Here is a 24805-nt window from a genome sequence, read left to right as displayed (position 1 = left end):
TGGTTTCAGACCGCCTCGAAGTTCGCCAGTTCCAGGTATTCTCTGATCGGGAAATTTACCCCGATCAGAAAATACCAGGTATTTTGGTAATGTGAAAGCAAACTACGCGTAATTTCCCCGAAAGAAAATACCCGCTAAATAGTGGGTACTTGGCGAAATTACGAGAACTTTCGTGGGGATTTTTCCAAGGTCGCAGGTATTTTGGCGATGTGAAAGCAAATTACGGGAACTTTTAGCCCAGCGTGTCGTTGGGCGCGGCGGCGTGGGTGGCTGCTGGGCTAGTGATTTTGAATCTCGCGCCTTGCCTGCTTATCAGACCATACTGCGCATGCTCGTAACTTCGGGAAGTTATCCCGAAGGATGTGTTTCGGGGCGGTGTGAATGCAGGAATAATTAACGGGTATTTTTTAGCCTTAGAAAGTTCTCGTAATTTAACGGGGATTCTTGTGATCGAGGCGGTTTGAAACCATCATACCAAAAGTACTATGCAAGGTCTGGAATTATCTAGAATTATCTAGAATTTAGATACAGCATTTGGGGCTACTCAGTAACATGGGGGGGGGGTGTATAAAACAACCCTAACGGTTTCAAACCGCCTCGATCACAAGAATCCCCGTTAAATTACGAGAACCTTTTTTGGCTAAAAAATACCATTAATTATTCCTGCATTCACACCGCCCAGAAACGTATCCTTCGGGATAAGTTCCTGAAGTTACGAGCATGCGCAGTATGGTCTGATAAACAGGCAAGGCGCGAGATTCAAATTCACTAGCCCAGCAGCCACCCACGCCGCCGCGCCCAACGTAACGCTGGGCTAAAAGTTCCCGTAATTCCAAAATACCTGCGACCTTGGAAAAATCCCCACGAAAGTTCTCGTAATTTCGCCAAGTACCTACTATTTAGCGGGTATTTTCTTTCGGGGAAATTACGCGTAGTTTGCTTTCACATTACCAAAATACCTGGTATTTTCTGATCGGGGTAAATTTCCCAATCAGAGAATACCTGGAACTGGCGAACTTCGAGGCAGTCTGAAACGGACCTGAGAAGCGGGGGTTCAGGGGATTTTCCCAGGGGGTACTGAAGCACCCCAAGATTTTCCCAGGGCCTAGGGGTGCTGCGTGTATTATTTTCCATAGGCAGCACCTCCTGGAATTCTGGTTGGTAATGAAAAATGACCAACATCTTTTGTTGAGAACCCTTTTTTGGCTTATCAAATTTTTGGCACCAAAACGACCTTCGTTTAGTAGTGGAACCTTGTTTTGCTTGTTGAATTTACATAGGCGGATCCAGGGGGCCCAAGGGGGCCGGGACTCCCTATTGCCGAAGCAAAAAAGGGGGCATTTAAAAAAAAAGACATATCAGAGAAAAGGAGAGGAGAAAATAAGATGAAGAAGAGTGAATAAAATGAGGTGAAGGGAAGACTTGGAAAATGAAATAAAAAACTTTCATGTCACTATAATAAGTTTTCGCTCGCGCTTCGCGTTTGCATTGCATTGATGAGATAGGCCAACATGAGATTCTTCCTCAATGGGCTCATATGGAGCTTAAAAAATCAAGTTTTGAAGTCATTATACAAAACACATTTCAACTCCGACATCGAGCTTTAATTGATTTGTGTGGTTTATAGATTGATTTTCAAAAAGTGCTGTGTAAAATGTCCGTTTTATTGTCTCAGTATCAACATTTTCATCTCGCGCTGCGCGCTTGCGTTATTGATTTGTCAGGTACCTATTCTCTTCGTGTATTCCATAAAATTCTCAAAATATCCCTTAATTGTCAGGTTTGATTGTCAAAACCTATCAGCCAACGCTGCGCGCTCGCACTTTGAGTGGTGCACTAATGTAAACCTCAATAGTTTCCTTAATAATAAAAAGCAGTTTTAAAACAAACTACTTTAAATCCTCTTTTCATTAAATCGCGATTTGCGCATTCATTAATTTGTTAAAAATATATTAACCCATGCATCCTATTCATAATTACAAAAGTGCATAAAATATCCAGTTTTCAGGAATTACTATCAATAAATTTCGAAGTGTCATTAGGCTTATTAGATTGATAAATACAAAAATAACATTTTCATGATTTCTTAATAATTAAATTGTCCTTTTTATCGGAATGGAATATCTCGCGCTTATAGGAAGAGGAATGGTAGAAAGTCGTCTTTTTACATGATAAAAAAATGTCCTTAGAATGTCCAGGTCCTAGGTCAAAATAAAAAGAAATGATAAAAATATCAGCTTGTGCTTTGCGCTCACATCGTTTATTAAGAGCGATCAATAATATCCACTTCAGTGCTTGAATTACTGCTTAAATTAACCCTTTTTCAGATAGAAATATCAAATACTTTTCAGCTCGCGCTTCGCGGTCACATTATTGATATTCATGATAAAAGATATTTAAAAAATGCCCAGATACTAGGTATAAATCTTAAACACACGCACGTATGTTTATTGACATACATAGCTTGTTCTTTATTTAAAACATGCTTAAATTATCAAATTTCAGACTAAATTTTTTAGCTCGCGTTTCGCACTCGCATTATTAATTTAGGATACCCAATTACCCATTCTTTTCATGATTTACAAAACATGAATAGAGTGACCCGTTTTTATGTCTAAAATTTTCCCCCACTCACGCTTCGCGCTCGCATTATTCAGATATATCCCTGTATCCTGCCCATGATTACAAAATTTGCTTAGAATTTTCATTTTTTAGGTTGGCATGTCAAAAGTTTTCAGCTTGCGCTTCGCACTAACATTATTTGATTATCATTGAAGATGTATTGTTTCATGGCTAACTACAAACAGTCCTCATAAGGTCACTTTCCTATCAGTTATATCCGGATTTTATTCAGGATCACAAACATTGACCAGAGTGTTCGATTTTCAGGACAAGATACATGAAATTTCCACACAAAAAATAAGTCGCGCGTCGCGCTCGCAATATTTAAATATGGCTTATGAGATTACTATGTTTTACAAGAATAAAGCAAAGAAGTGACTGTCACGAAGAAACAAACACAAAATCATCTTTGAATTGCCAATCAGGGAAAATGTGGGTGATTTTTTTTTCGCCCCTCCCCCATTGTTGGCGAATGCTGGATCTGCCCCTGCTTTCTGTCTTTATATTGGGCATATTTTTTTTTTACTCATATGCCTACCCCTTTTATGACGCAGTGACATCATGCACGGTTGAATTTATTTTGAGTTTCACATTATTTTATGAACAAAAAGGCACAATGGATAGAGCTTGAAATGACATTGGAGGTCTGAGTCAACAACAGTGTCTATGCATTGATCCATGAAATTCAACCTCGTGCAATAGAAGAATTGAGCCTTTAAAAGTGGCTCGATAGTCGATACATAAACCTGACAACCACTGTATGAACTATCCAAGGAATATAAATATCATCTAAATATATATTGGAGACATGACAGAACGAGTGAATACCTTGCCAGAAGACCAGGTCGGTCGGTATTGTGCTACGCCTGATCCAGCTACAAAGGTACATGTATATTACATATACAAATTTCGTGGAACGCAACAGCTTTATGACACTAATTGCTGTTCATGTATATAATTTCATTAACGGAAATGAAATTCTTCCTCAGGGTAATTCGCATGCTGCATTATTTTATGAAAATAGCGGATCCAACGCCAGTGTTTTGTTATCATGTCCTAACTTGTAGATATGCCATATATAGGCTTACACCCAAGGTTTTCTGATATAAGTATTTTGTGTACAAACCGTCGTCGGCGTTCACCCGAACCGTCGTATCAGTAAATTCCGTTTTACACCCTGGCGAAGGCATTTTCCGGAAAAGTAGCCAAAAAGCGACTAGTGAAGAGTCTACGTCTACGTTTGTTTACATTATCAGCTGGGCGCGCGATCCAAAGTCCGCACCGAAGTTATCCGCAGCTGAGCTTATACTTTCCAGGTTCAATACTGCAGTATCTATCTATAAATAGTCTCTCTCATTCTTTATCTAACATCTATCTATCTCAAATTCTCTATCTCTATCTATCCATCCATCTGTCTGTCTTTCTGTATTTCTCTCTCTCTACCTACCTATGTAACTACAGTATCTATCTGTTAATTTGTCGCTCTACTCTCTCATTCTTGATCTATCTGACATATAGTATCTCTCAAATTCTCTATCTCTCTATCCATCTATCTATCCATCTGTCTGTCTTTCTCTATTTCTCTCTATTTATCTATTTTTTAACTAGAGTATCTATCTATCTGTTAATTTGTTAATAATCTTCTCTGTCTCTCATTCTTTAATTATCTATTTAATATCTCTATCTATCCATCTGTCTGTCTTTCTCTTATTCTCTCTATCTATTTATTTATCTATTTTTTAACTTATCTATCTGTTAATATTCTTTGTCTCTCTCCCTCTTTATCTATCTAACATCTATCTATCTCTCATCTATCTATCTCTATCTATCCATCTGTCTGTCTTTCTCTATTTCTCTCTATCTATATATCTATCTATGTATCTATCTATCTGTTAATTTGTCTATATTCTCTGTCTCTCTCATTCTTTATCTTTCTATCTATCTAACATCTATCTATCTGTCTCTCAAATTCTCTATCTCTCTCCTTCTCTAGCATCTGTCTGTCTTTTTTCTCTCTTTCTCTTTGTCCGTCCATATTTCTATCTAACAACATCTCTCCTTCTCTCTATCTATCTATCCTTCTCTCTCTCATTCTCTCTCTCCCCCTCTATATATCGACCTCTCTGTCTCTCCCCCTCTCTCCCTCTATCCATCCATCTCTCTCTCTCTCTTTCTCTATTTCTATCTATCTATCTGTCTATCTTGTCTCTATCTATTTCAGTCTTCTATATCTATCTTTCGGCAGCTGCTATAGTGTATCAATCCATCAAACTTAAATTTGTCTTTCCATTATAAGTATCTGTTTATTTTGATTTTGTCTGTCATTCTATTCATTTAGTTAATAATTCATTTTTAGAAAAAAAAACTATCATAAACAACGCGACTGCAAAAGCATGTTCGGATTTCACTCCTGACTGCCGCTCTCTCTGTACATGAAGTGGATGCCGAGGAAATCTGTGCTCTGATCAGTAACTGTGCAAATTGCATGCGGTGGTGGACTCGCCTGTGTCGCACGCTGCATGCAACCAGCGACGTGTGTAGACTCTTCACTAGTCGCTTTTGGGCTACTTTTCCGGAAAATGCCTTCGCCAGGGTGTAAAACGGAAACGCGCGAACCGTCGTATCAGTAAATTCTGGTCAACACCAAAAAAAAAAAAATCGATTTTGAGTGTTTTTTTTTTTTTTTACAGAATATGAAAACACCAGACCTATTCTACTTAAAACTAAACTTCTAGGCAGCAATTTATTTTAGTTTCTGAGATATGAGGGGATTTGTATGGCGATGCCATACAAATTTTTAATGAAATTCGAAAATCTCATTGGAAACGTGTACTGTATCAGAGCGTTACGACGTTTTCACTGACCGCGATGTCAATGCGCGCGACAGGGAAAATCTAACCACTCAAACCGAAATTGCAAGCAATTGCCTTGGTTTTTCCAATCATGTATTTTGCTAGCAATGAATATGTTTATGTTGTAAGGCTCGTCATTTTCATAAACATGATTATCATTTAAAAAGTGATATAAATATATATATGTATATATTTCTTCAATTTTTAAGTTTATTTCTTTAATGATATTTTATGACTGAGCCACCTGTAATGAAATCATATCCATTTTTTAAATGATATTGACGAATGTTATTTCATAACATTTGTCATGTTATGGACAGTGTTTTGGCTTCTATGTTCTCCATGTCACCCTCCTCTTCTTGACATTGACATACTTGACATACCCCCTCTTTCCCTCTCCTTCTTCCCATCACTCTCATTTCTCTCTCTCCTCTTCGTCTTCTCTCTTTCCCTCTTCCCCTTTGCTTATTTCTCTCTTTCTCAAACTTCTATTTATGAGATACATCTTTTAGTTGGAGATAAGTTTTGACGCAGAATACTGTAATTATGTTTTATGCATTTGCTTTGTTATATCTGTATATTGTACTTCATGAATTTTTGTAAATTGATCCTTTCAGCTTGTGCTGCTGGTCAATTTTTATGTGCATATTTACCAATAAATAAATAATTACCACCATCGTTACCAATTAATTATCTTTGTTATTTCATATTGTTTTAATGTTGTTATTGTGGTTTGATTTGATCTTTAGTTTATAAATTCTAATATATACAATATATATTATTATACGTGTAGGGTTTTATCATGCAGCAGACTATGTTTCGCATCAAAGATCCTCGTAAATCCTTGGATTTCTACACTCGAGTGCTGGGTATGAGGTATGTAGGCTTAATGGTAAATAGGGAAAATATAAAAGAACCGTATGCTACAGTAGTACAAACACGGAGCTATAATATATATAGCTCAAAGCTCACATTTGCATGAAAATTGTGCATCATTTTAAATCAAATTCCTCTCTGATAAATGTGTTTTTAACCCCCACCCTCCCATATCATTTCTACTTTCCTTTGTTTTTTTTCTATATTGTGGTACGTGAATGTATGGGCAGCGCCAAGGTATTTAAATGGGGGGGGGGCAAGAGTGTATATTTTTTTCTAAATTTAATTAGGAGGGTAATTGAGCTATACACGACCCATACCTCTCTTTTTTTCTCTTCTGTCTTCTCTCTTTCCTTTCTTCCTCTTTCCCCTCCCCCTCTTTTTCGCTACTTGAATGATCATTGGGGGCATTGACCCCTGCCCCCATCCCCTGTGACGCAGCGTCTTTCATGTACATGTATGTATCTTTGTTTCTTCAGATTATTCACTAGATTAGATTTCCCTGATAGGAAGTTTTCTTTATTCTTCCTTGGTTACGCCGACGAGTCTGCTATCCCACAAGACGAGACAAAAAGAATTAGATGGACCTTTATGCAACCAGCCACCATAGAACTCAGATAGTAAGAGATTCCAGAGATTTTTGTATTTCCTCAGTGGTGGTGGCGGTGGTGTTGATTATATGATGATGAAAATGATTATGATAATGACTATAATTGTGATGACGAAGATGACTGATGGTGATAATGATGACTGAGATGATGGTGATGATAGTTGTGGTGATGATGATGGTGATGGTGGTGGTGGTGGTATTAGCGTTTATAGGCTGGTTTGAGCATGGGGAGGTGCATATCTTGGGGAGCTGGAACTAAAGTGGTATGGGGGTGCACATTTTGGGGCGGTGGAACTACAGTTTGGAAAATCAGCCGTCAAGAACAGAGGAAGGGGTACAAATTCAGTTTTGATTGCCAGTGTCGGAACTCCTCTGCCTCAGCGGGAGGATGCACGTGCACCCCAAGTATACACCCTTGCGATGGTGGTGGTGGTAGGCTCAGGGTGACCAGATTTCACAAAATGAAATACGGGACAATTGACAAACGAAGATCAACAAAGAAGCCCACACAAAGTGTTAGACTTGTGAAAAAAAATATAAAGAATTGGAAGGGAGAAGGTGAACGAAAGAATGAAGGAGAGAAAGAAGAGATGATCGAGAAGGAAAGAAAATAAAGGAAAACAGAAAAAATAACAGAAAGTTAGAATAAAAGAAGGATGAAAGAAATAAAAGAGATAAAAAAAAGGTTTCCGTCATTCTTTGAAATGAATATAGAAAGAAAGAAAGAAAGAAAGAAAGAAAGAAAAAAAGGAAGGGGTGAAGGATGAAAGAAATAAAAGAGATAAAAATAAGGTTTCCGTCATTCTTTGAAATGAATATAGAAAGAAAGAAAGAAAGATAGAAAAGAAAGGAAGGGGAGATGAGTAAATGTCTGAAAGACAAAATAAAGGAGAGAATTAAATGGGGAAAAGGATAAGCAAAAGAAGGAGGAAAGAAATAATGAAGGAAATAAACACGTTTCCTTCTTTCTTTGAAAGAAAGAAAAAAGAAAACTGGAAGGAAGGAAGGGAAAGATAGAAACAAAAGAAAGAAAGAAAGAAAGAAAGAATAAGGGAAAAGAATAAGAAGGGAAAAAATAAAGAAAGGAAGAAAGAGTGGAAGGAAAGAATGAAGCGAGGAGAGAACGAAAAAAAGAAAAAATAATGAAAGGAGAGAAAGAACGAAAAGAAACAGAAGACGAAGAGAGAAGGAAACCAAGGTAATTATATGGAAAGAAAAATGAAGGAAATAAAAAAGGATATTTGATAAAGAAGGAAAGTAAGAGAAAGAAGGAAAGAAATATAAATGAACAGAGAGAGAAAAGAAAATGTCTAGGAAAGAAAGATAGGAAACTAATATATAGATAAATGGTTTATTAATAAGAATCAAGACATCATCGCGGCTAAGGCCGAAGTGCGATGTATTCATAATTAATAAAGACACAAAAAATATTCAAACAATAACACAGATAATTACAAAATAAATAATACGGATAAAGTATGGTATTGGAAATAAAGATAGATGAAACAAAAAAGGGCAAGCAGAAAGGATGGGGTTTGATTGTAATCATTACTTTATTTCAAAGAAAAGCAGAATACAAATAAACAAATTGAAACAAGGAAGAGTAACAATCGAAACCAGGTCCATGAACCTATACTGGTTCAAGGCAGGTTAACAAAAAAGTAAATAAGCCAGTTCGTAGTTCCTTTCTGCGCATGATCAAAAGTTTCTACGCATGATCAGAGGAAGGTCATTTGTACTAAAGTGACATGGTGGTTTAAAATCTAATGAGATAAGCACCAACTTTGATGACTTGATTATTCATATATTCTTTTGAAACGTGGTTTTCATTCACATCCACAAAAAACAACAATGCGTCCACGAACGACTGGTATTTCACAGTTTGCCAAGTACATTGTGCAACTTGCTATGATATGCATTCAAAGTAGGAATGCAACAAATACCTTCATAAAGTGTTCATTGGTGTGCTATTCTAGTCACCTGGTCTATTCAATTTCTTCATCCTGCTATGTAGGGCAAGCTTACGTAATATCTTGCTTTGAAATCTGCCTATCATAATGAAAGAAATGAAAGGTCATTTGACCAAAATTGTCCATGAAGTAACTACGAAATGGTCTATTACAAAGGCATAACATATTGATTGCGAACAAAAAGCAATCATAGATATAAAAGAAAGAAAAAGGGAAAAGTTCAAACTTCAAGTAAACAAAAAAATCAAATCATCTAATAAAAATCATAATTTCATTTGGTGTTTTTTAAATGTATTTTTAAAATTTAAAAAATAAATGTTTTAGAAATGAATAAAATTTCAAAGTGAAACATTATTGTTAAACTTAAAACTACATCGCGGCATCGCGTGCACACCGAGACTCAAAACGAAAGCTGTAACAACTAGATCTATAAAAACTCAATAACTTGTTCCTCCGATTACATCTCCAAATCATCAATCTTAGAATCCATTGCATAATAATTATAAGAATTTCCCGCCGATTTTGTGATTATTTTGGTGGAAAAACTGTTTATCATGTGAGATTCACTTTTCACCATTGAGAATTTGCTTCGATCCTACATGTCTTGCTAGTAGCCTGCCACACACAGGCAGGATGCCAGTTCGTTTGCAATGTATTGGGTTAGCAAGAAATCACCGCAGAACTTGCAAAAGTTTACAGTAAATATCGATTTAATTGTTGTCCCTGCTTCGTCAGCTGTTGGTTATTTAATGAAAGTTCGTCACTTTTAAATGTATTAACTCCATTTTGTTCAATATTCTGAAATACGGGACAAATAGGCGTCCCGGGAAGGGTTTGTCGGGACGCCGGGACACAGGAGCAAAATACGGGACAATCCCGGGAAATACGGGACGTCTGGTCACCCTGCGTAGGCTAATGACAAAAAAGATGATTATGATTATGATACCACTAACCACATACGTCCATTTGTTTGTGCATGTTAGATGAAGTCGATTGGGAAAGGGAGAACTATTAAGAATACAACCACGTGTGTTCACGCACACATGATATACATATATATATAGCGATATTACATTCCGCACGTGGCCATGGATGAGATAAAAGAGCAAAGTGGTAATGCATTGTACTTAGTTCTATAACAGAGTTTATTTTGAAGTACAAATTTTCGACGTTAAACACACGTCTTCTTCATATATATATATATATGTATATTTATGTATGTATTTATTTATTTATATCATATTTTGTAGCATCTATGGCACTGATACAGACGAAAAGTTTACCGGTTACCATCATGGAAATACGACGCCTCTTGGATTTGGTAAATATTGTTATCATATCATTGTTGTTGATATTATTATTCTATTAATATCATTATTATTAGAATTTATACCATCATCATTATTATTATCATTATAATCATCACCATCAGAATTATTATTGATGATGTTAGTAGTAGTAGTAGTAGTAGTAGTAGAGAGAGTATAGATTCTATACTATCACTACAACTACAACTACTACTATTACTACTACTACTGCAACTACTAACATTATCAACAATATAAATAATAATGATGGTGAGAAGAAGAAGAAGAAGAAGGAGGAGGAGGAGGGAGGAAGGAGGAAGAAGAAAGGATGGAAGGACGGAAGGAAGGAAGGAAGGAAGAGAGGGAGGAGGAGGGGGAGGAAGAAATCATAAACAATTTAGAAATTTTGAATTCAATTTTAAACTTTTAACATCATGAAAAGTGCCTCCCCCTTTCTGCAGATGATACTGATTGTTTATAATGACGTCTTTTTCTTCAAAAAGTGACATTGAATTTGGACGACTTGATTGGTTATTTACAAATTGATTGACATCAATTGTTTTGTTGTCTTTGCATAGGTCACATAGGATTGTCTGTACCAGATGTTTATATTGCTTGTGAACGTTTCCAAAAATTAGGAGTAAAGTTTGTCATGAAGCCAGATGAAGGTAATTCTTGTATTCACTTTCACCTTTATTTCTTTCATAATTTTGCTTTTTTTTTCAAACTAGAGAGTGGATTCATGTTTGTACTTGTTTTTTTTACTCACGCCAGTGGCGTACCGTGGGTCACGGCATTGGGGGGGGGGCACCAGCAAAAATTTTGAGTCACTTAGTGAGCGCGCTCAATTGTCAGGAATACTGACCTAATAGAGGACATTATAATCGATTTTGTAATCATGATACGTACCTGTCTGGCTAAACAATGCGAGCGCGAAGCGCGAGCCGAAATTTTTGTATATATTGACCCCAAACAGGGAGATCTTGACGACTATATTTTAGGAATTACTTACTAGTATACATATCTCACCAGTGCCAAGCGCTGGCTGATTTTGTTAGAATTACATCTGAACACATGAAGCACGTTGTGTAGTCATTGTAATCATGATTACCATACGCATCTCACTTATCAAATATTGCGAGCGCGAAGCGCGAGCTGAAAATTTAGATAATTCAGACCTGAAGCGGGGCATTCTAAGGCTTGCTTGTAGGAATTTACTAAGACCATACGTATTTCACTAACCAAATGGTGCGAGCGCGAAGCGCGAGCTGAAAATTTTTGATATTCAGATCAGAAAAAGGGACTTTTTATGGACTGATTTTAGGAATTCACTTATCTCACCAATCCACTGATATGAACGTAATCACGGACAGGAAATGTTTTATATTAAGACCTTAACATGGGGCAATCATAAAATTTTTAAGTAGTCATTAAAAAAGAAGCATATGCCACTACATAAAACAATAATATATTTGGTGTATATTGACTTGAAACGGGAGTTTTTCGTACAACAGGTTTATACATCTCTCTAAACAGACAATGCGAGCACCAGGAACAATGAAAACATAGGCCCTGAGCAAATTATGTTTCATAAAGTTATGATAAAAAATGTTTCCTATGTAATATAACATAACATGATTATAATGTAATATACCATTATAATGAATAATAATTTCTTCTCTCCCACTACGTTCCTCTTCCTTTCTCCCTCTTTTTTTCCTTTTCCCCGTTTTTTTTTTTTTTGGGGGGGTCAGCCGATTGGGGGGGCACGTGCCCCCCATGCCCCCCCCCCCCGTAGTTACGCCACTGACTCACGCCATATTTTCTTTCGTTCTATAAACATCAAATATGGTTCCGTTCCGACTTTTACCCGGAACTGAATGTGACACCGACATTGCCCGGTCCACGAGTCATTCTGGGTCAATCCGTGTCATTCTGGAAACCGGATTATTATAGTGTGGTCGGTTGCAATTATGAGCATCTTATATTCTCACCATCTTATCTTTATATATTCTTATACTTATTTATTATTTTATTCTTTACCCCTGTATTGTTTCATGTCAGGTCCAATGAAAGGCCTGGCTTTTATCCAGGATCCAGACGGGTATTGGATAGAGTTACTATCCGCGGATAGTATGGCTAAATCCTGTGGTAAACCGGTATCAACTCATGTCTACTATTGACAACACTAAATTTGCCGCCATGGCGATAAAACAAGGCCCATAAAACTTTCCCCAAATAACTTCGTATAATATTAATTGTTATAGAGAGATCATGGAGCTAGGAAAGTGTGGGGGTGAGAAAGGGAGGGAAAGACAATCATTTAAACTAAAAATTCCCTTTTTATACACATTAGGCAATATATCTTAAGAATTGCACTGTTATAACAAAAATAATATTCTCAACATATTAAGCTGAATTCAATCTTGGAATAAATTATGATATATTTCAGTCGAAGAATTCATGCAAAAACATTCTGATAAATCAAATTTGAAGAATTGCAGCCGATGTTCATTTCGCTTTTCTATAAGTGAAAATATAGGATATTCATAAATATCATATAGGTGCTGAATGGTTCAAAATGAACGAAGCATGTCACGTGATGTAATCCAAACCATTAACGCAGCATTTATCATTATGGTTATAGGATTTACTGCGTGATCTTTCCACTGAAATATGGTTTGCCATGTATCTTAAGTAAGTTTATATAGTTTCTTTAGTTTACTCTCCATTTGCATCTAGAGTTGTATCTTAATTATTTTAAGTCTCGTAATCATTTTTGTCTTGCCTGCATAGCAGAGCGAGACTATAGGCGCCGTTTTTCTGACGGCGACGGCGGCGTCGTCAACATCGAAATCTTAAGCAAGGTTAAGTTTTAGAAATGTCATAATAATTTAGAAAGTATATAGACCTAATTCATGAAACTCTAAGCATCCTGCCATGTTTCAGGTCACATGATCAAGGTCAAAGGCCATTTAGGGTCATTGAACTGAGACCACGTTGGAGGACTCGATATCGATTTTTTTTTATGTCATCATAACTTAAAAAGTATATGGACCTAGTTCTTAACACTCAGACATGAGGGTAATAGTGTATCACTTAAGACTCTGCCAGGGTTTTAGGTCACATGATTAAGGTCAAAGGTCAGTTATGGTCAACAAACTTTGGCCATGTTGGGTTTATTTGAGAAATTTTCATCATAACCTTAAAAATTTATGGATCTAGTTCATAAAACTTGGACATAAAAGCAAACATGTATGTCAAAATATTATGTGCGATTTTCAGGTTACATGACAAAGGTCAATTAGGGTCAATGAACTTTGGCCATGTTGGGGGTATTTGAGAAAATGTCATCATAACTTTAAAATTTTATGGATCTAGTTCATGAAACTTGATCTAGCTCATGAAACATCGATATAAGTGCAATCAGATATGAATGATTGTTTTGCACATGTCTTAGGTCACATGATCATGGTCGAAGGTCTTTTCTTGGTCATTGGACCTAATATTTCATTATCATATTAGTGTTTTTTCTGTGAATGATTATTCATTAGCTGTTTTCGAAGGCAGCACTGCTGGTATATCGAATTGAAAATGCATGCAAGACTGTCAGAGGCGTTCCACTTGTTGAATTTAGCAATTTTTGTTATCACTATTTCTTCCTAGGTTAGTTGTATTCCAATGACAAGATAGATTTTTTTTCAAGATCTTACGATTGACTCTTAATACGATTCTATAAGTTTGAATAGCATTTACAAATTAATTTTATGCTACATGTACATCGCGATCAAATTGGATTCCCCGGTAAGACACCTTAGACATGGACAAAATACTACCTCTGTGTAACAAAATTCTTTTGGATAAAAGTGTGTCTTTAAGTTTCAAAAGAAATGCTCTTAATGTACTAACGTTTTACATCTTTGTAATCAATTTTACTCTGGTAAAGTAATATCGTAAATTAAAATATGACGGTGATCTGGGCAGCAGTGGGGATAACTAAATTAGAATCTTTATTTAAACTGCAAAAGAAAGCTCTAAGAATATGTAAAAATTATCTTTTTCAAGCTCACTCTCGTCCTTTTTTTTGTATCGAACACTTACGATATATATATATATATATATATATATATATATATATATATATATATATATATATACATTCCAATCACCATAATGATGTTTAATGTTTTAATGTTAATAAGAGTATTGCACCTAAAATAATTTGTCAATCCATTCCCATAATAAATGCATAAATACCATTACCCAACGGTCTCATCTCAGTCCTTACTCAATTCTTTTTAGACACAACGGTCCCCGTATTTGGAACAATTTACCTAATAATTCAATGTCATGCACTACTTTGTCATCTTTTAAGGTCTTATTGAAGAGACAGCTCGTCTCTTCCAATTCTGCTCTTAAGTTCCTATCATCAAGGAGCTTCCAGCTTCTTCATATCATGCGTGTCATGGTGTTTGTGGGTGTGTGTGTGTGTGTGTGTGCATGTTTATATTATATTGTAAACCGGTGTGTTGGCTCAGTTGGTAGAGCGTCCGTCTCACAACCGGGAGGTCAGGGGTTCAACCCCTGCTGCGTCAGACCAAAAGACGTTAAAAGATGTTAGTTGCTGCTACCCTGTTTGATGTTCAACGATTAAAGGGATAGAGCCTCGTCGATTTGGCGCTGCACAGTGGCTGCCGGGCCCACGATCAATTGGGCAAAGCAAAATTTCGGAGTATTTCATTTCATGTCTATTTCGAACAATAAATTATGGATTTAAAAAAAAAAAAAACATGTTTCACCATGTGTTTCTTTTCCCTATTTTGGGAGACTACGCCTTACAAGTTTTTTTTTAACTTTCATATCAGTATCCAATTTCATTCATTAGATTAAATCTCGATTGTTTCATGTTACTTTGTATATATATATATTATGATTTTATGATTGAAATAAATTGAATTGAACTTGAAAATCTACGTTTCGAATGCCTACTGTTATTATGTTAAAGGATTGAATGTTTAAAATCAAAGTCATAGACTCTTTGTATCTAGTACAAATTATTGTTTATAATCTTCACATTTTGAAACGCAGTTATATATCAAAATATTATTTTAGAATGATGGAGACGGGTCGATAACATCCAATATGGTAATAGTTAATCAATGTTTATCATTTTTTTGCGTGAAGGGGCTAAACTAGTGTATCACGAATAGAAGAGGGGCACAGAAAGTTATGACATATTTGTAACATTTTAAAATGAAAATTTCCTGACAGGCAAATGCAAAGTTTCTCATTCAGCAAAAAGACATAATTGAATATCCCATAAATATGACAAGTAAATATATGTGATCATAATATACATCATCATCAGTTCTTAAATTGTAAAATTGTCAGACCCCACGAATATCGTGAGTTTAATCGAAAGGTAACCTCTTTGTAACCTCACGTGGTGTTCATCTCTGGTAACTTTGACCACTGATAACCAAAATAGATGGTAAGATGAAATATATATATATATATATATATATATATATATATATATATAAACTTTTGCTATACAAGGATCTTATCGATTAATTTCTGTTCTTATATATAGGAAATCAAGTCAGTATATTTCATATTTTATGGAACATGGTTTGTTAAAAATCCATCTTTCCTCCGAATCTCAACTCAGTTTGCTGTGAAAATGTAGATTGAGTTGGCGAGTAGTATCATGTATGACGTGCATAATAGTACAAGAGGTAATGATATCGAAAACTTAAACGCAAGAATAAGGAAAATGTATTATTAGTTAGCGATACAATGGATCCCTTGTTACTATTGTTGTAAAGAGACTTTAATCAATTTCATACTTTTATTGACCTATACTTTTCTTTTTTAAGGGACCCTAACTTTGAATCTTTACAATAAGAATACAAAAATAACAAAAATGAACGTAAAAGTGGAAAAGGGGGTAGATTATTGCTGGTCGAGGAAGGAGGGATTAACTAAGCCTTCACCCAGTTGAATTTATCATCTGGCTTAAAGTTTTGAGTGTGTCTGTTATGAAAGACTAGATCCCATCTCTGCATCCATGGTCCCGTAATCGTCGTATCGAAGTCGATGTCGTCACTCTCAATCTCCAAATCAGGATTCTTGTTTCGACTGAATACCTCCTATGAAAGAAAACAATTAGCAGGAATTATGATTGATTCGCTGTGATTCATGGCTCAATCGGTAGACCTATACGCCTCAAGCAGGAGCCTTGGACCCGCACTGCACAAAATCGTAAAAAGTGTGATTTGATGCATGTTGGCCACCCCTCCCACCACACTTTCAAAATCGTTCCGCGGCCCCTGTCACGAACAGAATTCAGCCAAATTCATTTTCACTATAATGTACAATCTAATTTTCTTCTATATATATATATATATTTCTTGAAGATCTTCGTTTTAAAACCAACCTTAGCAAGATTATGACGATCTGAAGATTCATACTCGGCCCAATTCGGTTTGTAGTTCGGATCGTCTTCTTTTCTCATCAAGACACAATCCTTGATCCCATAGAAACCGTTCGGTTTATCCGGTCGTTGCCAGCGGAGATCCAGGCTCCATCGGATATTGTTTGATAGGTTTGTGAGACTGGATATTCAAAGTATTTTAAAGAATCGGTCAATGATGTCAGTTTGGTAGGATTAGAATTCCTCCCTTGTTCAGTATAAATCAAAAGTCAAATACTGTAAAATATGCCAAATCAAAATTTGATTTATAAAACCCTCATTGATTTGTATCATTAACGGGCACCCTGGTATCTAGGTAAATTGATTAATGCAGAAGATTTCTTTATGAATGTGAAATAGTATTTTCAAGATTAAGCTCTCTTTCTAATTTCATATATTGATTACATAAATGAATATGTTTGTAAACAGAATGATTTAAGCTAGGTTACATAATCATTGTAAAAAATGGCTTACAAAAATATAAGTAGGAAAAACTTTAGGTAACTAAACAACCGAATATCTTAAAAGAATATCAAAATTATAATAGGAGAAACTAAACAAGTAATACATGCAAGATCAACTTCTTACATACCTGCGATGTGGAACGCAGTTGTTCATGAATAGGACGCCCCCATACGACATATCACAGGTCACCAAATCTTTGTCCATATCTACACCCAGTGTCTCTATCATATCTTCTTCAAGTACCTCAACGTACCACGTCCCTCCCACACAGCATCTGTGTTTGGCTGTTACCCCTTTCCGATGACCTTTGCGAGCAACCTGAAATTATTTCAAAACGATACAATGTACTATTATTTCTTTCGCTGGTATGTTTTTTTTTTGGCATACTTCGAAATACACATCGAATTATTTAATAAAATGAAATGAAATAATATCACATAAAACCAAAATAAAAATAAGATTAAAAAGAAATTAAACACAGAGAAAATTTATATATACCTCCATGAATTTTTTCTTCAAAATAACCTTTTAAACTCCCTCTAAAAAATGCACTTCAGGCTTTAATATAACTGAATTTTAGTGAAAGTTTTTCCAGCCTAACATTGCTTTTCTGATAATTATGTTAAAAATTCTGACAAGTCGAGAATGCCAAATAGGCCTCCATCTCAATTAACAATCTATTTGATATTCAAGAACCATTGAAATTATCAGATCGACAGACAGACCTGATGTTCGCGCCTTGTAGATCATCACCAGCACCTCACTTGGAAGTGTATATAGAGGGACGTGCATAAACACTGTGAAGCTTTGAGCATTCACAGGCAATGATATAAAAGTGATTCTTATTATTATACCTGCATGCATCCATTCTTCGCATTAACATCTAGTAAAGGAATCCACGCAGTGACTTGGAGAACGTTCAAAGCATTGGGATCAAGGTAGGCATTATCTGAGTAAAAATAAATAAATTATAATCGTCATTATGCTAAACGGCAGTGTGATGACACTGTGTATTGTAACGAAATCCATATTAATATACCTATTTCAAAGTGAAGAAGCTATGCGTATTTACTTCGAATCATAAACCGATCGACAGAATACAAGAGAGAAATACTTAAGGAACCGAAATGAGAAGAGTCAACAATGACATAAATAACGTGGAGATGTAGACCTATTGACATTTCAGCCACACAGCAAAAATTGTGGTGTTAACCGGTGTACATAGAGGACCACACCAGTTGTTTTACACCGGTGTTAAATTGGTGGTGTTAGTTTTACACCCATAGGTGTTATTACAACACCTTTGGTTGTTACATTTACACTCTTGTGTTATGTTCAATCTCTAGGGTGTAATTTTCACACCTCAGGGTGTGGTCCTCTATTAACACCAACTGGTGTCAGTTTTAACACCACAGTTTTTACAGTGCAATAATTCTATTTTCAGACGATTATTGTCCGTTCTATTTAGAATAATAGATATGTAATTCAATCTATCGGGGTTTTATCTCTTCTGAAAAGTAGAATTAAATTGATATTACCTTGATGCCATGGGACTACTGCTTCTTCATTTTGTGGTGTCTGTTGATGAATACAAAATAGCGAATTAGCCTTTGTAACCGGAATAAGGAAAATACCATAACTTATAGTGGCGATAATTCAAGTTATATAAAACAAAAAGAGTTTCTGATAATGCTGTATGAGACATTGATAGAGATATCAAATCTTGTGAAAGATAGATGAGGACGAGATCGACAGTATTCCTTATTGCCTTCTGCGTTGTTCTTTTTTTTTCAAAGAATACCAGGCTCAGTGGTCTGTCAAAGATGTTGTGGCACTTTTCAGCTTACGCAGGTAGATTGAAAAAGGTTGAGCATTTTATGTCCAGTTGTCCACTCTTTAATACTTTCATTTCACCTCAAGCATTATTCCTTATAATAATCAATTCTGTAATATTATATTTGGCCATTACCTTGACGCGAAGATTCCAGACCGGGTGTCCCGCAATATTTGGTCCAATCAGTTGTTCCATAACATTTAGTAACCTATCATCTGACCAAAGATCTTTAAAACTCTGTCAAGATAGTAAAGCATATATAGCAAACCCATTCGGAAAAAACTTATTGTTGATTTTATCCTCAGCCCAAATTAGATAATTAAGAAATTATGGAGTAAATTCTTCCAGTGACATATACTAAAGGTGCTAATTTGAACTTTTTGCTGCATACTGTAGTGGGTCAGATTCATCAAAAGTAGCAATTGCTAGGCTTTTGCTCGAATGCATAACAATGAGCGAGCAAATGATTTTGCTGGTAAGTACAAGCAATCGCTGACGATTAAGCTATTGCTAAAAAGAGTATGCATAAAACGAACATTTTGCTTGTGCGTTTGAGCACTAGCTTGCTTGTTTTTTTTTTAAAAGCTCCGTCAGAGCAGCTTGAGCGTTTGCTTGATCAGGACTTTCACGGTTTTTAATCATGTATATGAACCTGAGACAGAACCCCAAGGTGTACTATATTTACATGTTTTCTTCCTAGTAAGTGCACAAGTGCCCGGGACAAGTGCCAAATATATAAACTTATTGAAATGAAACAAGTTAGTTTGACACCACAACTAGCATGTCTACTTGTCTAGGGAAAAGATGTAATATGCACTGCCACACCTTTGCTTTCTAGTCTTGTATTCTGTGAGTGATGTTCGCACCAGCACGTTGTCCAGCACAGCGTGACGTCGCTGTTGTTCAAACCGCTTGCAGTTGCTTTCTGAAGGCATGCAGGGAAAGGGTTAAAGCACAAGCAAATGGTTCTGCATATGAAATAAAGTAATTGCTGAGGCATGATGTTTTGCTTGGCTAGCATTTGCTTGTGCTTGAATTAAGCAATTGCTACTTTCTATGCATCTGACCCACTACCTTAATTTTTAAACACTATTATTATCATACCCTTATAATATTGTCACTCACTGACAGAATGCGAGTTACTACATGTAGAACTGAGCTTCTCATTCAATCAAAACAAAGAGTTTCTCCAATATTGACGTTGACGCAACGATATTGTGCAGTTGATGTCCCTAGTTGAGTAATAGTTGATTATAACTTAGAAATTACTTTGAAATTTTGATACAGTGATTTTGTTTTGTTTTCTTTTTGCTATAAATCCAATCCACGGGAGACAGGAAAATTTGACTTATAAACGAGCAGATGGTATTTATTGTCTTCTTGTTTCAGTTGGGTACACTATTATAGGGAAACCGGACTTATGGTGTTGTCAAGTGACCCTTCTATACGAGTGTTTGCTAAAAGCAGGTCTAATAATCATTGACTCGGTGACTAACCTGTGGAAGCCTACCAGCTTTGTGAAGTAGCACGGCGGCACCAGGAAACTCTTTCTCCACACATGTCATCCTTTGAAACAAGTCGTCATTTTCGTATTTGTCTGATATGATTTTTTTACGAAGCGGAATTGGAAGTAAAGAAGAATTATGTTATTTAAAAAAGAATTGGAAAAGGAGGAGATCAGTATAGATAGTCTTTATAATTTTCCTGTTTTTTATCGTTATTTTCACATATAAATTCATTGATATTATGAAGCCTTAATCCTTTGACGGATCCAGGAGGGGGGGGGGGTGGCGGGGGACTAGAAAACATGGAGGACTATAGTTCTTTTGGAAGGGTCACTATATCTGTCTTGTTGTATTTTTCTAATAACTTCTGTAAAACTTGAAGAGGTAAAATAAGTCAAATTAAAAATGATCATGTGCGAAGATAAACAAATTTTATTTGTTTAATTTCCTTATCATTAGCGTCAATGATACACCCACTACTTAATAGCAAGGTAAACATAATATTATTCGACTTTAGTCAGTGGTGATGGTTTTTGGCAACTGATCTCTGACTTCGAAGTAAACTGTTATGCTTGACATTATAATGAATATATAATCTGAATACAACAACGTTGTAATACAACGAACGGCTTTCATTATTTTGCTTATCCACCTCCACAACTGACCCTGTTTAATATGCGTTATATGATTGGAGCTTCTTAAGAACGAAGTCTATTGACTGTATCCGATGAGTGTTGAATACAGCCAGTCAGAAATGACTCTAAACAAATAAATTGGTGACATAAATTCTGACAATAATAGCTAAATAAATGAAGTAAAAATCAACTGGCAATAGGCTGGAAATTTTCTTCACAATCGGATAAAAAGATAGTTACTTAATTATAAATTTCATTAATAATTTATGAAAAGAAGTGAATGGACGCCAACATGAATATGTAATTGCTAAGCTGATGACGATGTATCCACACTTTCCTCATCTTTTATCGTACATGTGTGTAGAGCATGTTTCTCTTGTAACAAAATTTTTTTTCAGCAACGACAACAATAGTAATAACAATAGCGTCATTTTTTATGTATTTTCACTTGCTACCTTTGATTTTGCCCGCATCATACAGCTGGTTTATAATCCTATCTACTTCGGATTTCACCCCTTCACGAACTGGCTCAAGTTCTTCCGGTTTGAAGAAATCTGGTACTATAACATAACCCTGAGGGAAAGATAAAAACTGATGAATATAACTGATCTTTATTGAAAATGAATTATAACATAAATGACGAAAGTTGGAGACCATGCCATTGAAATCATTCAAAAGATAAAATTTACTTTTATCATGGAATATTATGAACATTACTAGAAAATACCATTGGATCTACACCTAACATGCCTTAGCGTCTATTGGCCTATCAATTTCAACATTTGTATTCTTTATAATGTGATAATACTGATTCATCAATGCGGTTAACAGACAATTTGTCATTTAATTTAATTGAATCAGACTTAGGGCACACAATATAGGCCATGGAGGCGTATACACTACCCACTCTTTGGTGAGTATTTTTACCAGTTGCAGTGTTGGTCGCTCATGTAGAGTTTTTTTGTTGGTACATTTTAAAATATACATAATTGGCACCTTGGTTGAGACTATGTAGATTAAATCTTGCCAAAGGATGCCATCGAGAAGCTGACATTCGGACCTCCAGCCTCGAAAGTCACTGAACCAACTGATAAAACACACCACTGATATAGTTGCATTTTAAGCACCATCGTGATCATAACCTATAGAGTGAAAAGAACATGATTCATCAAGAAGTTGCAACATCCACGATCCCGTCTACGAGAACATCAACGATTGCGCATCAACTCAAAATAGTTCAGCAATGCTATTCACTTAGTACCATGTCTTATAAGCTTACAAGTGATGGAAAATGTATGCCTATATTATGGTAAGGTTTTTCATGCTTAAGATTGATGAACTACAAACCTCTTCAAAATACTGATGAATCTGTGCATGATTCAGTTGACCAGGCTTCTTCTCTTCTTTCTGGGGAGGGATCTTCATGTAAACATCAGGGTTTACATCCTGGATAGGAGCCATTCTTGACTACGTCTACAAAGATGTAAGAAAGAGATGATTAATCCGGACGTCACTCGGAGGCAGATGATATAGAGTGAGGAATGAATTAAGAGTATATGCATTTACGATCCATAACGATCCATTCACATGATTGTGTAGAAAATTACATTGCGTATTATCACAAACTTATGAACTTTGGAATTGCATCCCAGGGCTGATTGACTGTTGTTGTTCATAAACAATAACACATGTATATAGAAGGCCTATAGTCCTATTGCTTTATTAGTATAGTACGGTTTATTCTGCACTCGGTCGGTCTAGTCATATGACCCAAATCTTCTAGGCTATTATGGTAAACGTAGATAATAACGAACTTTGGAATTACATCCCTGGCTTGATAGATTGTTGTTAAATCCCGGAGGGGCCACTTACATTGACGAGTGGATACCATGCGCGACCAAAAAAACACGTAAAAAGGATGTCTTTTTCACGATAGGGCACGTTACGTAAGTAACGTGATAAGGGTGTCAAAAACACAAAAATAATGAAAAAAGGGTATCTATTTCGCTAGGAATATTACGTGTTTAGGGTCTAATTTGCGGGGATGATAAAACAAAATTTAAATGTTTTATAAAGGATCATTTTTGCCCCAACACTTCGTGTTTAGAGTCCGATTTGCGCGAGGTGTAGAAGTGGGGTCGTACTAAACCAAATAAGGTAAAGCCGACGACCGAAGGAACCGTAACAATAAAACATTCCTGTACTTGTTTAGGGGTTCATTTCAGGGAATATTTGCCAAGAGTATCGTTTTGTTTCCAATACTTGTTAAGGGTAGGGTTTCACACGCCAATACTTGTTAAGGGGTTCATTTTCAGAATATGGATATTACGTGTTTAGGGTGCTTTTCGAGACCCCTTGGTCGCGCATGGTATCCACTCGTGAATGGAAGTGGCCCCCGGGTGTTAAATAGTAACAACACTGTAAGAGACCAAGGAGCTTTTCCTTGAAGAGACCTATAGCTTTATTGGTATGGTACGGTTTATTCTGCACGTAATGTCTAGTCATGTGACTGCAATGCAATGACTGCAATGACAATTCTTCGGCTATTATGTCAATCGTAATATTCGATAGACCAGCTTTTATAATCAACCCAACAAGTAACAGAGGAAAATCATTTGTTTTTTTACGGCCCTGTCCATATATACAGCCTTATTATAAAACTTTATGTAACGGTTCAACCACCCCTCCTACCCATTCCTTTTCCTACACCCCAGATCTCTGCCATTTTATACTTGACCATTCTTCACATCTTGCAATCTGGTACACGCTGCAATTTTGGATGAGGGTAGTGAACAAATTTACCTTACATTAAGATTTGTTTATAGGGAGGGGAACACACGTTTTAAAGCATAAAATTGTTCGGGGTAAAATGTTTGAATATTTGCAGAATCAGCAGGAACAGTTTCGGAACATTGCATGAAATCTTCTTCGATCCGCCCACTCTATACACCAAAAGGCTTGTTTCAGCTTGCATATTGATTCATTCTGCTGAGTTCACCTTGTTTTTCCAGAATAAAGTGTGTTAAACATGTTTTACTATACTCCCATCACAATCTGCAGCGTTAACACATTTCCATTGTTGAAGAATCCCCCAAAGCTATAATAAAGAATGAACAAATGGGTAGGCCTATATAAGGAGTACTGGCGAGGGAAACGGAAGGATGTGGGTAATGCATGTTATAAGTGTATTGATTTGACTTATTTCACTTGCTAATTGACTAATGTATACATAAGAGAGTGAAAACAGTAGGCTTGAACAAGAGAAGCCTCGATGTCTCGAAAGCTAGTTGTTGTTATGAGTCAATAATATACTAGTAATCAAATAGGGCCTACAGCTGTTTTTTGTATATTGTACGAGATTGAATACTATCAAAACACATAATAAAAAATAGTCAGTTACTATTAATCTACTCTGAATCATTTGACACATCGCACACCCAGCACACACACCCCTCTCACCCACATACACATAACCTACCATACGCTGGCCCGTTCCACCCCACCCCCCCATGAAATAAAATAAATAAACAAATCGTTCAAGCCCCCCGTCCCCCATATTCTACTTGCGTATGTACATGTATGTATTGGATAATGTAATAGGCCTATACTTGAGTTGACTTGGTACATCTTTGCTCCTGTTTGGAAGGTCAAACT

At 36.1% G+C, this 24805-nt stretch overlaps 2 protein-coding genes across 2 annotated transcripts; one reads left to right on the top strand and one right to left on the bottom strand.

The window, feature by feature from the left end:
• The first annotated feature begins 1929 nt into the window (after positions 1-1929).
• LOC121419313 (lactoylglutathione lyase-like) lies at positions 1930-13060 on the top strand. Its single transcript, XM_041613719.1, has 6 exons — positions 1930-3505; positions 6268-6350; positions 6830-6970; positions 10181-10251; positions 10816-10905; positions 12302-13060. Exons 1-6 carry the CDS (start codon positions 3431-3433, stop codon positions 12418-12420), a joined length of 579 nt encoding a protein of 192 aa, XP_041469653.1. The 5' UTR covers positions 1930-3430; the 3' UTR covers positions 12421-13060.
• Positions 13061-15288: 2228 nt separating this feature from the next.
• LOC121419312 lies at positions 15289-22913 on the bottom strand. The gene is made up of 9 exons (XM_041613717.1): positions 22499-22913; positions 21607-21724; positions 20508-20608; positions 19147-19248; positions 18716-18755; positions 18032-18126; positions 17305-17495; positions 16677-16854; positions 15289-16389 (listed from the first exon to the last, which is right to left on the bottom strand). Exons 1-9 carry the CDS (start codon positions 22610-22612, stop codon positions 16222-16224), a joined length of 1107 nt encoding a protein of 368 aa, XP_041469651.1. The 5' UTR covers positions 22613-22913; the 3' UTR covers positions 15289-16221.
• Between the last annotated feature and the right edge of the window lie 1892 nt (positions 22914-24805).

This window comes from Lytechinus variegatus, chromosome 7 (assembly GCF_018143015.1).
Source record: "Lytechinus variegatus isolate NC3 chromosome 7, Lvar_3.0, whole genome shotgun sequence".
Lineage (NCBI taxonomy): Eukaryota > Metazoa > Echinodermata > Echinoidea > Temnopleuroida > Toxopneustidae > Lytechinus > Lytechinus variegatus.
The sequence above is the reverse complement of the archived record's forward strand: the minus strand, read 5'-3'. Positions and strand labels throughout refer to the sequence as shown.

Coding starts and splice junctions, on each gene's coding strand:
- LOC121419313 (XM_041613719.1), top strand. CDS start 3,431: ATGACAGAACGAGTGAATACCTTGCCAGAAGACCAGGTCGGTCGGTAT. Junction 6,351..6,829: donor ACTCGAGTGCTGGGTATGAG/GTATGTAGGCTT, acceptor TTGTTTCTTCAG/ATTATTCACTAGATTAGATT. Junction 6,971..10,180: donor GCCACCATAGAACTCAGATA/GTAAGAGATTCC, acceptor CATATTTTGTAG/CATCTATGGCACTGATACAG.
- LOC121419312 (XM_041613717.1), bottom strand. CDS start 22,612: ATGGCTCCTATCCAGGATGTAAACCCTGATGTTTACATGAAGATCCCT. Junction 18,756..19,146: donor TCTGGAATCTTCGCGTCAAG/GTAATGGCCAAA, acceptor ATTCATCAACAG/ACACCACAAAATGAAGAAGC. Junction 16,390..16,676: donor ATCGTCATAATCTTGCTAAG/GTTGGTTTTAAA, acceptor TTTCTTTCATAG/GAGGTATTCAGTCGAAACAA.